Here is a 12,621-nt window from a genome sequence, read left to right on the forward strand (position 1 = left end):
ATAGATCAGTTTCCCTGGAGAGAATGGATGCTTTGGAGGGCAAACTGTATGGTCCCTGTCCTCTCTAGGCTCCATCCCAAAATATCCAGGAGTTTCCCAACCTGTATCTGGCAACCCTATCTTCTCATCATTCTGTCCCCGGTGCCATGTGGGACCTGGCAACCCTAGCTATTACCAGATCTTTTAACTGCTGGTGCCAGGGATTGAGCCTGCATGCCAAGCAGATGCTCTACCACTAGGTCATGACCTCGCTTCCATATCCCCTCAGCAGTTCTCAGGAAATGGCTGTAGCCATGGCCCCATCAAGGAGAGGAGGAAGTGAGCCTCCCTGCTAGCTGAAGGGTGCAGACAGACATGTGACTGAAAGGATCAGAAAGGCAGTTGAGATTTCTGATGAAGATCAATGAGAAGCAGACAGAGCAGTGAGTGGCTGAGCTACCTTTGGAGTGGTGATCTGATGTGCACTGGCAGATTTTCCTAGTGGGGCAGTCTCTTTTACCCACACACACACACACACACACACACACACCAAACCACACCACACACCCCCACACACATATATATCTTCCTAGTGCAGGGGTAGGGAACCTTTAACACTCAAAGAGCCATTTGGACCCGTTTTCCATGGGAAAAGAAAACACTTGGAGCCGCAAATAATTTTTGACATTTAAAATAAAGATAACCCTATATATATTGGGTTTTTTTTACCTTTTACTCCACTCATTCTGAGAAGCGCATGGATTCACCCGCCCTGCTGCGTGCAGGGCGGGCAAGGATGAAGCCGGCGGCTCGGCCTCGCCAGCTGCTGGGAAAGCGCCCGCCCCGCTCCAATGGGGCGGGCGAGAGGGGAAGCCTGCGACGCGGCCCAGCCGACCATGGGCAGTTGGTGCAGGCAGCAGGGCGGGCAAGGATGGGGCCGGCAGCTCGGCTCGTGGAGCCACAGTGCAAGGGCAGAAGAGCCACATGCGGCTCTTGAGCCGCAGGTTCCCTACCCCTGTCCTAGTGGGTCAGTGCAGTGTAGGAATTCCACCCTGGGTTTCCCAGATTCTAGTCCAACACTTTAGCCATTACACCACACTGGCTGCTCTACTTGTACATTTGTAAATGAAGAAAGAAATGTCACAGGGATTCATTCTCTCCTCTAAAGGGAACCAACCCATGAAAGTGTTGCCCCTGTAAAGTCTCACTGTTTGGACAGCAGGGCACATGTAACAATATAACCATAAGAAAATCAAACTACCACACAACTAGCTATTATGATATCTTGTTACAATAAACTACTGTTTTTACTCAAATTCATGACTAGGTTTTGTTCCAGGTATGCCACCAAAAAAGAGGGTGTCATCTTACATTTGGATATAAGTTACTGTTATTTCTTTTTTTTCCCCCTTCTTTCTTTTTTTGGGGGGGAATATAACATATTTTAGATGAGGTCATCTTACATTCAAGGTTGCCTTCCTTTTGTGTAAATACGGTATATGTTGGTTTAGTTCTCTTGGCTAGCTTTTTAATAACTCAGGACAATTTCACTGTGCACAGAAGAACTGCAGTATCTAACATAAAAATCCTGCACTGTAGCTAATTAACTTAATGGTTTTCAAATGTATTTTGTATCACATCCAATAGGCAAACTGAAACCATTTGAAAGATGATACTTAAAATAGGATCACAAAAATCTCTGAAGCTCAGAGAGGTTAATTTAGAAAGCAGCCTTTCATCATGATGGCTGCAGTACATTTAACTATTGTATATTCATGTGAGAATTTTGACAGGTGCAACTTTTCAAAAATTTGCCATGATCAGCAGTGCTGGCTGAGACTTTCTCATCTGTATAATTAAGAAAACCACCAGAATCCTATGATTAAACAGCTGGATATTCCTGCTTTAAAATGTGTGAAACAATATTTATAATATATAAAAGTAACAATTCTGGCACTGAGTGTCTAAATCTAGATTTCACAACACAGTAGACCTGGTTTCAGGAAACACAAAAACCAACCAGTCATATTTGTTCATCTTTAAGAATTGTTATCTTCTGAATGCATTATAGTCTGCTGTGCTTTCAAATGGTTCACCAGCAACCATAAAAATGGCAAAAGGGAAAAGCTTTCACTGCAAGCTTTTTAATCGTTACAGGTTCAAAGGTGTTCTCATATTAAATTTATTGTGCATTTACATGTCCTGTAATCTCACTGAGGTGGTAAACTGATGTAGTCAGCTGTACAGCTGCAGACTACAAGTAGGAATGACATCTGTCATGGTAGCAGCTTCAATGAGAATTAGGCCTCAGTATTTGGTTAAGTATTGCAATTGCTATCAAGGACCCTCTATCCTCAGAAATGTGAATTCAACATACAACAATCTCCCATGGCAATCTGACACCATCCTGGTCCAGTCCCTTACTTGTAGTACAAGAAGAAGAAGAGAAGAAGAATTTGGATTTATATCCCCCTGTTCTCTCCTTTAGGAGACTCAAAGGGGCTTACAATCTCCTTGCCCTTCCCCCCTCACAACAAACACCTTGTGAGGTAGGTGGGGCTGAGAGAGCTCCGAAAAGCTGTGACTAGCCCAAGGTCACCCAGCTGGCATGTGTGGGAGTGCACAGGCTAATCTGAATTCCCCAGATAAGCCTCCACAACTCAAGCGGCAGAGCTGGGAATCAAACCCGGTTCCTCCAGATTAGAATATACCTGCTCTTAGCCACTACGCCACTGCTGCTATTTTCTCTGACTATTTTCTCTGCATTCGAGCCATATTTCCTGTCACGATCCATATTCTGACATCCTCTCTCCCATGGTGGTGGTGAGCTGGGAGAGGTACATTGTTGCTATGGACCGAATGAAAACGCTACGCACATTTGCTGCTAACGGGCTTTTTCTATTATGTTATTGCTAAATAACACCTTAGTCTAATATACAAAACACATTAAAAAGTAATATTGCTGAACATGTATCAACCTCTCATTTTACATTTGCAAATAGCGCAGCGATACCCCGGATCACTTCTCAAAGCCCAAACATCACCTGTTGTCAGTTACAGACCATATATTTGTTCATAACAGTTCGATTTGAGAATACAATTTCCTCTTACAACACAGTCAATAAACTTCCAAACCATTGTTGTCTATTTGTTGTAATTCTTCGGTATGCAATGTAATTGCTGAATATATAATTAGGTCTGTTGCTTTTATGTCCGTTCCCGTCTGCCTTAAAGCCTTTTTCTTCAATGAACATAATGTTACCATAGAAAAGATATCTTGCAATGCCTATACTTCCAAGGAAACTTCATATCTCCATAGGAATGATAGATGCAAAAGCAGCACGTGTTATTTTGGCTTTTCGTTGCCCTTCATCAGTGCCTCATTCTTTTTTTAATCATGTTGTGTAATCGAGGTTATTGCATCCTTTTTGTATGGGTTCTTGCAATCCTCTCATTCCTATGGAGACATGAAATTTCCTTGGAAGTATAGGTATTGCAAGATATCTTTTCTATGGTAACATTACATTGCATACAGAAGAATTACAACAAATAGACAACAATGGTTTGATGTTGTATTTCGCACTGAAAGTAGATTGAAAGTGCACTGTTCTGCATGTGCGGAAGGGGCCATTGTTATATTAGTTGGGAAAGCCAATGATAGCTCTCCGAAAATTGTAATCTGCGAGAAACTAATGAAACCACCACAGTGTTCAGCCTGCCTGTTAAGATCCTCTTTCCAAGCCCTGTTCTCTGTGAAAATGCTAGAAGATGGCAACCAGAGACAGGGCTTTTTCAGGGGGGATGCCATTCCTTTGGAATGCTCCTACTCCTTGAAGCTCACATATGACCTACTTTACTGCCTCAAGGTGCTAGGCCGAAATATTTCTTTTTACCCTTTAGCTGAAGGATTCGATCTTTTTAACTACTTATTGCTTCTACCTGTTCTATGGATATCATTTTAGGCTGCTAAATGCCAATTTTATGGACCGTGAAAGCTCTTGGTTTTTAATACTCATAGTTTTATGGTGTCTGTTTATATTTTTTTATATTTTGAGAACCAGCTACAGCTGGTCACCACACAGAAGGCATATCAATCTTACACATACATTTATCTGACTGCAACTTTCGGTGATGGAAAGCATTATCCAGTCATAGCTGACTTATGTGAAAAAAACCCATAGAGTTTTCAAGGTAAGAGACATTTACTTGGTTGTTATTCTGAGCAGTTCAGTTGCCTTTTCTCCCAGTGGCTTTTGGGGGTGGGTGGGAGGGGGGTTATGAGTTCAAAAGTTTTATAACCTCATGCTTTTATGGTTCCTGGCATGCAACAGCCTGAAGCTTGATTCTTTTTTGCCTTTCAGCAAACCTACTATATGCAGATATGAGGAGGTCTTGTGTACATGATAACCTGAAAAAAAACAACTTAAAATCTTATTTTCCCCATTTCTTTGTATTTTGTAGAATGCTCAGGAACTTAATAGCTTATACAGAGTTATGTGTCACTGTGGAGTGGTCGCTATGATATCACTAATCTTTTGCTGCTGAGTTTGCAAGCTAATCAAGAGTTCAAATACTTTTCAACTGTTAATGAACTTCGTTTGCTTCAAGCTGCTTTCATCTTGGACAGTTTCTTGAAAAAGTTACGGAAAAGTTAGACTAACTGCTTTTTAATAGAGGTTAAGAGTTGAGATTGGCCTTCTTATCTTGTTATATCACATGTAACTCATATGCACATATTGATTGGCTTATTCATTTATGCTGATTATCTTGTATTTAATTACAAGCCAACCAGTTATCTAGTTAATAACCACATGATTATGATAGAACAGATTTAGAGAAAGATATGTCATGTTTTTCTGTCCACTACTGTGACAAGCAAATAAGATTTCTCTGAATGGACGTCTCAAAAGAATAGGGCCGATTACGCACAATACATCTGCTGCACAATGGGGTCAAATGTCCATCACAGCAAGATTTCTTGTACAGAACAATTTCCTCAAGCCTGGCTTTCACTCTCTCTCCTCCTTGCAGCAAATGAGGGCACTGCTAGAAGGAATTTAATATTGCTTCACTGACAGAGTGGGAAGGTCCCAGTGAGCCCAGCTTTGCCCTGAACTTCTCCCCTCTGCCTTCAGCCAGCCTCTAGCTCCACCCTTCCCAGTCCCTCACACTGCCACCTATAACTCCCTCCTTGTCCCAGTTCCATGTTGCCAGCTGCTTACTGCTTCTTAAAGAGCTTATATTGAAGTTTCAACATCAGCCAATCTCTTTCTGGCTCCAAATCACCTCCCCGACTCTATCACCCTCCCTGATGATTGGGAGGGCTTTTTAAAACTTTATTTGAAACAAGTCTCCTTTTAAAAACAAGCCTCTCTCTCTTGCAGCAGCAGCAGCAAAGAGAAAAAGAGAGGGGAGGGGAGGGGGACACAATATCAGCGGAGTTAAAAGAACCAGTGATGGGCAAAGTTAAGAAAAGCAGCAAAAGGAAAGGAAAGGTCAGTTGAAGCTAGCAAGCAGCTAAAAGGCAGGCTGCCTCCTTGTGTGTAAACAGAGAAATGCAAGGAGACATCACTTCAGCCTCACTGCATAGATACCAGTCCCAAGGAAAGTGTTCCATGAGTAATGGGCCTAGGTGAGATTTCTGATTGGACAATTTGTAGGCCCATCCAAGGGGGGGTGGGATCTGCTGATGGGAGCAGCACAAGGCCGTTCCAGCAGATTTTCCCTTCCTGGGGCACTTACCGTCCTGGTGCTGGGATGCGGTACCAGCATCCCAGTGCCCCTGCCTGTGGTGTAATGGGGGCAGGCCAGGGGGCAGAGCCAACGTTAGTCAGCTTCCTCTCAGCCATTTGCCACCTTACGCAAGTGGCCAGTAAATCAAACTTAAGCCACCTCTACAGAGGTCATTGAGGGCTTCTTGTGGCAGGGAGGCTTTTTCTCTTTGCAAACCTCCCCACATTGGCGGGAAGCCTCTAGGGGGACAGTGCAGCGACACAGCGGCCACAGACAGACACTTGGATGGGGCTGTTGAGATCTTTGACAATCCCTAAAAGCAGTGAGGCTACAAGCTGAAACCTGATTGCTTTTAAAACTATTACTTACTGTAACAGTGTTAAGCAATGCTAAGAACTCGATCATTTTAGCATTTATCTTCATAGTAATTGTAGGGTTAACTTTTTCATGCCTGTACTTTTTTCCCCCTGTGTCACTCAATTAAAATAATAATTAAAATACTATTTTCCTATCTGAATAAAAGATAAAAAGTTTCAACAGGTGTTCTGTCTAGTTTGCCGGTTAATAGTTCAAGAATTGAAATCACTCTCTTACTCTTTTATATTATCAGAATTAAAGACTGTTAATCTCTCTTCAATAAGATAAATCCTAGAGAACACTGCTGCTAAACAGTTTTGCACAGGCAAAACCTTTAGAAATATTTAGTGCAGGTTCTCTAACTGGATGCAAGAGTATCTCTCATTACAATTGAGTTGGTCCCAATAGAGGTATTACATGGACTGTGTTCTTGGCTTTAACTTGTGGACCCATACTTTGTTATTTTATTTTAGTTACTTCATTTACACCCCACCTTTCTCCTCAATGGGGACAGAGACTTACATTGCTCTCCTGTTTTCCATTTTATCTCCTCAAAAATCTAAGAGGCAGGTTGGGCTAAGTCTGTATGACTTGCCCAAGATCACCCAACAAGCTTCTATGATAGAGTGGGGATTTGAACCCAAGTCTCTAAGATCCTAGTTTGATATAGTAACTGCTACACCATGCTGGCCCCTGCTTATCTTAATGCAAGCTAATCACAGCTGGGAACTCTTTCTAAAACATTCTTAAGGAACACTTAAAGATGGTAAATGGATCTGGGAAAAAATTATCAAAGGGAATAGCTGAGCAAGTACAAGGATCAAGTAATTACCACCAGTTCATGGTATCATGGCAAATCCGATATTCGTATGTAAGCAAGTAAGGATCAATTCCAAGAACATATGATTATTATCCTGTAGGGTTTTTTAGTTCAGGATGCCATTTATCCCTTGGCGCCAACTGAAACTGCCAGCAAGAAAAAGTCTCTCTGGTTTGCAAGCTATAGATCCTTTGTGGCAACAGCTGATAAAATTTCCAGGTCACGTTACCAAAAAAATAAAAAAGCCCAATATTCATTGCCTCCTGCTCTTTATAAAGAACAAAATGAAAGAAGCAAGTCATTCGAGGTTGATTGTTGTTAATGATTTTCAGCAAGGATGTTGAGCAGGCACAGTTGTCAGAATCTCTTTTCATGTAAGGCTAAGGCACCCACAGATTTTAAGTTAGGAAAACTAACATTCAATGTCAAAGTGGTTTATGACATCATGGTGAAAAGAACGAGGAATTTGCTGGAGTGCACAACATGGGGTGAGTCCTGGGTACAGCCGATGTTTTGATCCCCAGTAAGCCAACCATGTGATCTCTTGATCCCCAGTAAGTAAAGTAAAAAGATAAAGGTGGTCCCTGTACAAGCACTGGGTCATTACTGACCAATGGGATGACACCCCATCAGGTTTACTAGGCAGACGTCCCATCATGCCATTTGCAGGATGGTCTGCCATTACCTTCCCCAGTCACCTACACTTTATCCCCAGCAAGCTGGACACTCATTTTACTGACCTTAGAAAGATGGAAGGCTGAGTCAACCTGGAATCGGCTACCTGAAATTGACTTCCACTGGGAACAATCTCAGTTTGTGAGCAGAATATTTGACTGCACTACTGCAGCTTACCACTCTGTACCATGAAGCCAGTCATATGACATATTCAGGATAGGCAGATCAGTTGGGACACAAAAACAAAACTGTATTGGGAGTTAAGAATTTTCACCAAAAGTACTTCCAATTCAAGAGTGACAACTGATACAATCAAGTAAAGGCCACTGAGTTGACAAACCAACTACACAGCTTCGGACGCCGTCACCCCATCATTTTCATAATGATGTTTTAAAGGCTGTCTTCAACATGAAGGAAAGCACATTTATAGTCAGCAGCCATGGTGCTGATGATGTCTGGTTACAGAGCGAAGAAAAATGAAGCAGCTCAATAAATGAAGCCTTTTAAATATCAGTCAATGTGCCCTTTCTCACCCCAGCAAAGAGGAATGGGGGCTTGCCAAGAAATGCCATTAACATAGGTCATGAAATTTCAGAGTCTAAAGGAAATGAGGGCCAGCGGCAACAATAACACTTGCATGAAGTGAACGCTTCTCTAATAATTACTGAGCAGGGGCATAATTTTCCCTTTCAACTGTAATATTAGTCATTGTGTGTCTATTCACCTAATACACCTTTCCAGAAGTTTACATACGCCCTTTGAAACAAAGAGCCAGTTATTTTCCTCATTTTGAGGGGAGCTGTGAGATGAAAGCATATTACATTTAATCTGCTAAGCACTGCTTAGTAGGCGCATGGGAAAAAAACAACACACCGAAGCACTTGGCGGGTTACTGTTCGTCCAGAGGACTATTCGAGGGAGATCAGGTACTCGCAGCGAGGGTGGTCTTTATTCGGTGGATTTCCTCAGCTGAGAATGCGTTTCAGGTGACAACATGGAAAAATATGACTCCGCTTCAGTCACATTCATTAAATGAGAAACTATTAAAAGTTTCTCGGCCACACTGGTTTTTCAACAAGAACACTTTTTATACAAGGCCAATTATAACACAATACTATTTTTTTAAGCTAGGAAGACAATTCTCCTGATAGGTGCTCCTATAAATGAACAAAATATATAACACAGGCTATCCCAGATATAACATGCCTTTTGGCATAAAAGCCTAGCACCACAGAACATGGAAAAAGGACATTGTTTTGGCAGTATAATGAGAGGTTCTGCTGGGTGTGATTACCTCAGCTAATCTTCCCTAGCAGCTGAAGGGGGGGGGGGGATTAACTGCACAAGATAGCTAAAGATAACAGCCTGCCAGCTAGAGGTATCTTTTTCTTTCCCAGTTATGATATCAAGGCAATTACCTCAGACTTTCCTCCATTGTCAACTGGCAGGAGGAATCCCCTCAACAGTGAAGATGGTGAATCGCTAACTATTCTCATGGTACCTGATAACCAAGGTGGTTAGGAATGCATATAACCAGGTTCTAAAACCTTTCCAGATCTCATTACTTCTTGGACTAAAGCAAGAACAATTTACTCCATGGCCTCTAGTTTTCATTAGTTTTGACTGGAAATATATTGATAGGCTTGGATTCTAAGCTCCCCTTCAAATCATGCTAGATATTTCTGCTCATTAAATTACATAAGACTACTAATGCAAACATGCAAAATGACAATAGCAAAGGAAATGGGCTTATACTAGGTCACCTTTTTCCTCCAAAAAAAGAGAGCTCATATTGAGTAGCCTTCATAGGGGCAACATACCAAAAATGCCAACCAAATTTGTTAGCCGTCATTGTGGGTATCAGCAACATTTTTATCAGAAGCCTTTTTCAGTTGTTACATTTGACTAAGTATATGAGATAGAAACAGTACATGTGATCCTCCCATACACGCAGTAAAACATAATGACTGAAAGGACTTATATTTCATGAAACTGTCTGGCAGGAAAAGCAAAGTATCAAATATTCTTATCATTCAATTAACTTAAATATGTAAGAAAAGATATCACTGAGGATAACTTTAGGAACACCACATATTGTTGACTTTTACTATTTCAAGCAAATGCTCCACAACAGAATCAATCAAGGGATAACTTTAACTTATGGTAAATTTTCATATCCACAGGTGATTCTTTCTTGGGAGATCAAAATGGTAAGGCTTACATTTAACCACATCCTAAAGAACAGATCTTTGGCCATGCTTAAATGTAAATTATCAAACCCTCCAGAGGCCCTTTCAAAATGACCTCCAACAGACAAAAGATATTTTCTCATGGATTTTGGTACACACCTTGAGAGATGTGTGAAGAGGCAACAATTTGTCACAAATCACCTCCATGCTGGCTGGTGCAATTCTGACTGTGATAATTCACTCTAAGGGGTAGATGTATACATCAACCACATACAGTGTAGGAAGAAGCTCTGGCTGATTCCGCATGGGCCAAAAACAACAGTGTGAAAATGGTGTGAAAACAGTATAAACCCTTTTACACCATTTTCACACCGTTTTCACACTGCTGTTTTTGGCCCATGCAGAATCACCCTCTGAGGCAATTGCCAATGTTCTCCATATCTTCAGTTTAACTATCCTAGTTTGCATTAATATTTATGAGATTTAAAAAGAGTTACAATCACCGGTGCAATCAAGTAACATATATTAATCCACCCCAAATATGTATGCAAGAGTAAAGAAAGAGAAAGATACAGACCTTCCAGAAATAAAGAGAAACTTGTATTTAATCTTGTGAATAGGAGATTTGTAATTTCGGGTCAGTATTCTTGAACACAAATGAGAGGTTTGTTGATCTAAAGGACCTCAGGTTAAGAAAAACACTTTCCCCCATCCTGAGACTGACCTTTTGCCACATCTTGATGAAGAAGAGCTCCCTGGAGAAGTTGAAAGAAACGTTGGTATCGTAAGCATCATCCCCAAAGTTGGAGACAGAGATGTTAAGCGAAATGTTCTTCACTGCTCCCAATGCCAGATAAGGAGCTTTATCATCCACACTGTGAACAGAAATAAAGACATTATTAAAACCTTCCTACTCCTGCTAAATTTTCCTAAAAATACAGCAGAGAAAATTGACAGCATATTGTTGAAATATGACCCAAAACTATAACTCTTCTGCTACGAGAAGGGAGAGGAGTGAGAAATACCTGGCTTCTCTCCTAATCTGTCACTATGTTGCTAGGCCAAAAATATTACTTAAGAACACTTTGCAAGCAAGAAGTCCCACTGCATCAACATTCATCACTTGCTGGAGTTCTCTGTCATGGAAATGAAGTCAGAAAAAAATGGGATTGGCTCAGTTACACCAATACCACAAATATCTGTGATTTTCTATTTCCATTGCAAAAACTGAATATTACCTATTGCAAATAACTGTTGGGAATACGGAGGTTTGGAGGATACTGAAAGCTGTGAAAGAAGAAGTGAATGTGCATGTTGATGTGCTAAAGCCAACTGCAGATAACTCAATGAATGACTGATTCATACATGCATTGTATTGCTGAGTCAGATGTCAATTCATGCTTCTATAATTTCAAGGTTAGCTGCAAGGAGCTATCCCCAAAGGCAACCCAGAAACTTCAATTCTTACAGAATATGGATGTCTGTCTGTTGACAGGAGTATGTCAATATGGCCATATTGTGTCTGTCCTGAAAGATATCCACTGCTTGGCTATATGTTTCTGGCTCCAATTCAAGGTGCTGATTTTAACCTCAAAAGAACTACATGACTTGGGCCTACTTACCTCCCTATATGAATCTATACACAAAGATATATTGATATGAACCTATACACAAAGATATATTGATATGGAGGAAGCAAGAGCTAGTTCAAATTACAACTTGCCCTGCTTTGATCAGCCATGAAACAGTCTACTGTTAATACACTAAGGGCATGTTTGTAGGACACATCAGAATGGATCCCATCACAAAGGGAGGAAGGTATCCTTCCTCTTGCAGAAGCCTCCAAGTTCTTTCTCATGTTGTTCCTGGGAGTCCCCTGTCCCCCACAAAAAGCACCTGAATGGGCACTTTGGAGTGCTTCGGAATGATGACTTTGCACTTTGTTCATAGAAGTTAGACAGGACCCTACCCTTTATTTTGCCTGAGAGAACTGAAAAACACAAAACTGACTGTACACATTATGCACAATCTACTAAGCCCTGTTTCCACTCTGTCTCAACTTTAGAGAGCACAGCTGGTGAATCAGCCTGAAATTATTGGGGTATTTAGTGGATATTATATTATGGTACAAAGCTCAAATTTAATCTGCTTTTCTATTGTGAAGGTCTAGCGTCATGGTGGCGAACCTATGGCACTCCAGATGTTCATGAACTACAATTCCCATCAGCCCCTGCCAGCATGGCCAATTGGCCATGCTGGCAGGGGCTGATGGGAATTGCAGTCCATGAACATCTGGAGTGCCATAGGTTTGCCACCACTAGCTGAATGCTGCCTCTCCACAAAAACATTCAAAGGGTCACAAGGTGTAAGAAATGTGGAACAAAAGTAGGTTGGAAAGATCTGGAGCAGAGGTACAGTGGGTGGGGGGAATTAAGCAAGCTCATCGCTTTTCCACTCCACATTTCCTTTCCAAAGCTTTTGCTACATGGGGATGCAGGTAACATGTAGTTCGGAGGTGGGATCTAGCAGGTTCTCACCAGTTCCCGAGAGTGGGTTACTAATTATTTGTGGGTGCCGAGAGGGGGTTACTAATTGGGTCCGCTTTTCCATCTCCACGCCCTCGCCTCCCCGAGAGGCATACTGCCTTTGAACATGAAGGTTCCATATAGAAATTGCGACTAATAATGCAACTCCCTGAACTGGGTTAATCCCTTTCAGGTACTGCAATTCATTGATTCTCAGCCTTTCGTACCTTTTATTCACCAGTCTCTATGAAAGAACCTGTGTGTTTCACCACTGCTGTGTTCAGATTTGTGAGTTGGGGCATTTTCTATGATGTAATGATGATTTAGAAATGACCTGGTGCAA

General features: G+C 41.5%; 1 protein-coding gene across 2 annotated transcripts in view; it reads right to left on the reverse strand.

Moving 5' to 3' along the window:
- The window catches only part of ITGA9 (integrin subunit alpha 9), a 246,500-nt gene that overhangs the window by 75,222 nt on the left and 158,657 nt on the right, over window positions 1–12,621 (reverse strand). For both annotated transcript variants that reach the window (XM_048511594.1, XM_048511595.1), the window contains exon 18: window positions 10,478–10,628. In XM_048511594.1, the coding sequence (XP_048367551.1) occupies window positions 10,478–10,628 (151 nt within the window). The remainder of the gene's footprint in view (window positions 1–10,477; window positions 10,629–12,621) is intronic.

This window comes from Sphaerodactylus townsendi, linkage group LG11 (assembly GCF_021028975.2).
Source record: "Sphaerodactylus townsendi isolate TG3544 linkage group LG11, MPM_Stown_v2.3, whole genome shotgun sequence".
Lineage (NCBI taxonomy): Eukaryota > Metazoa > Chordata > Lepidosauria > Squamata > Sphaerodactylidae > Sphaerodactylus > Sphaerodactylus townsendi.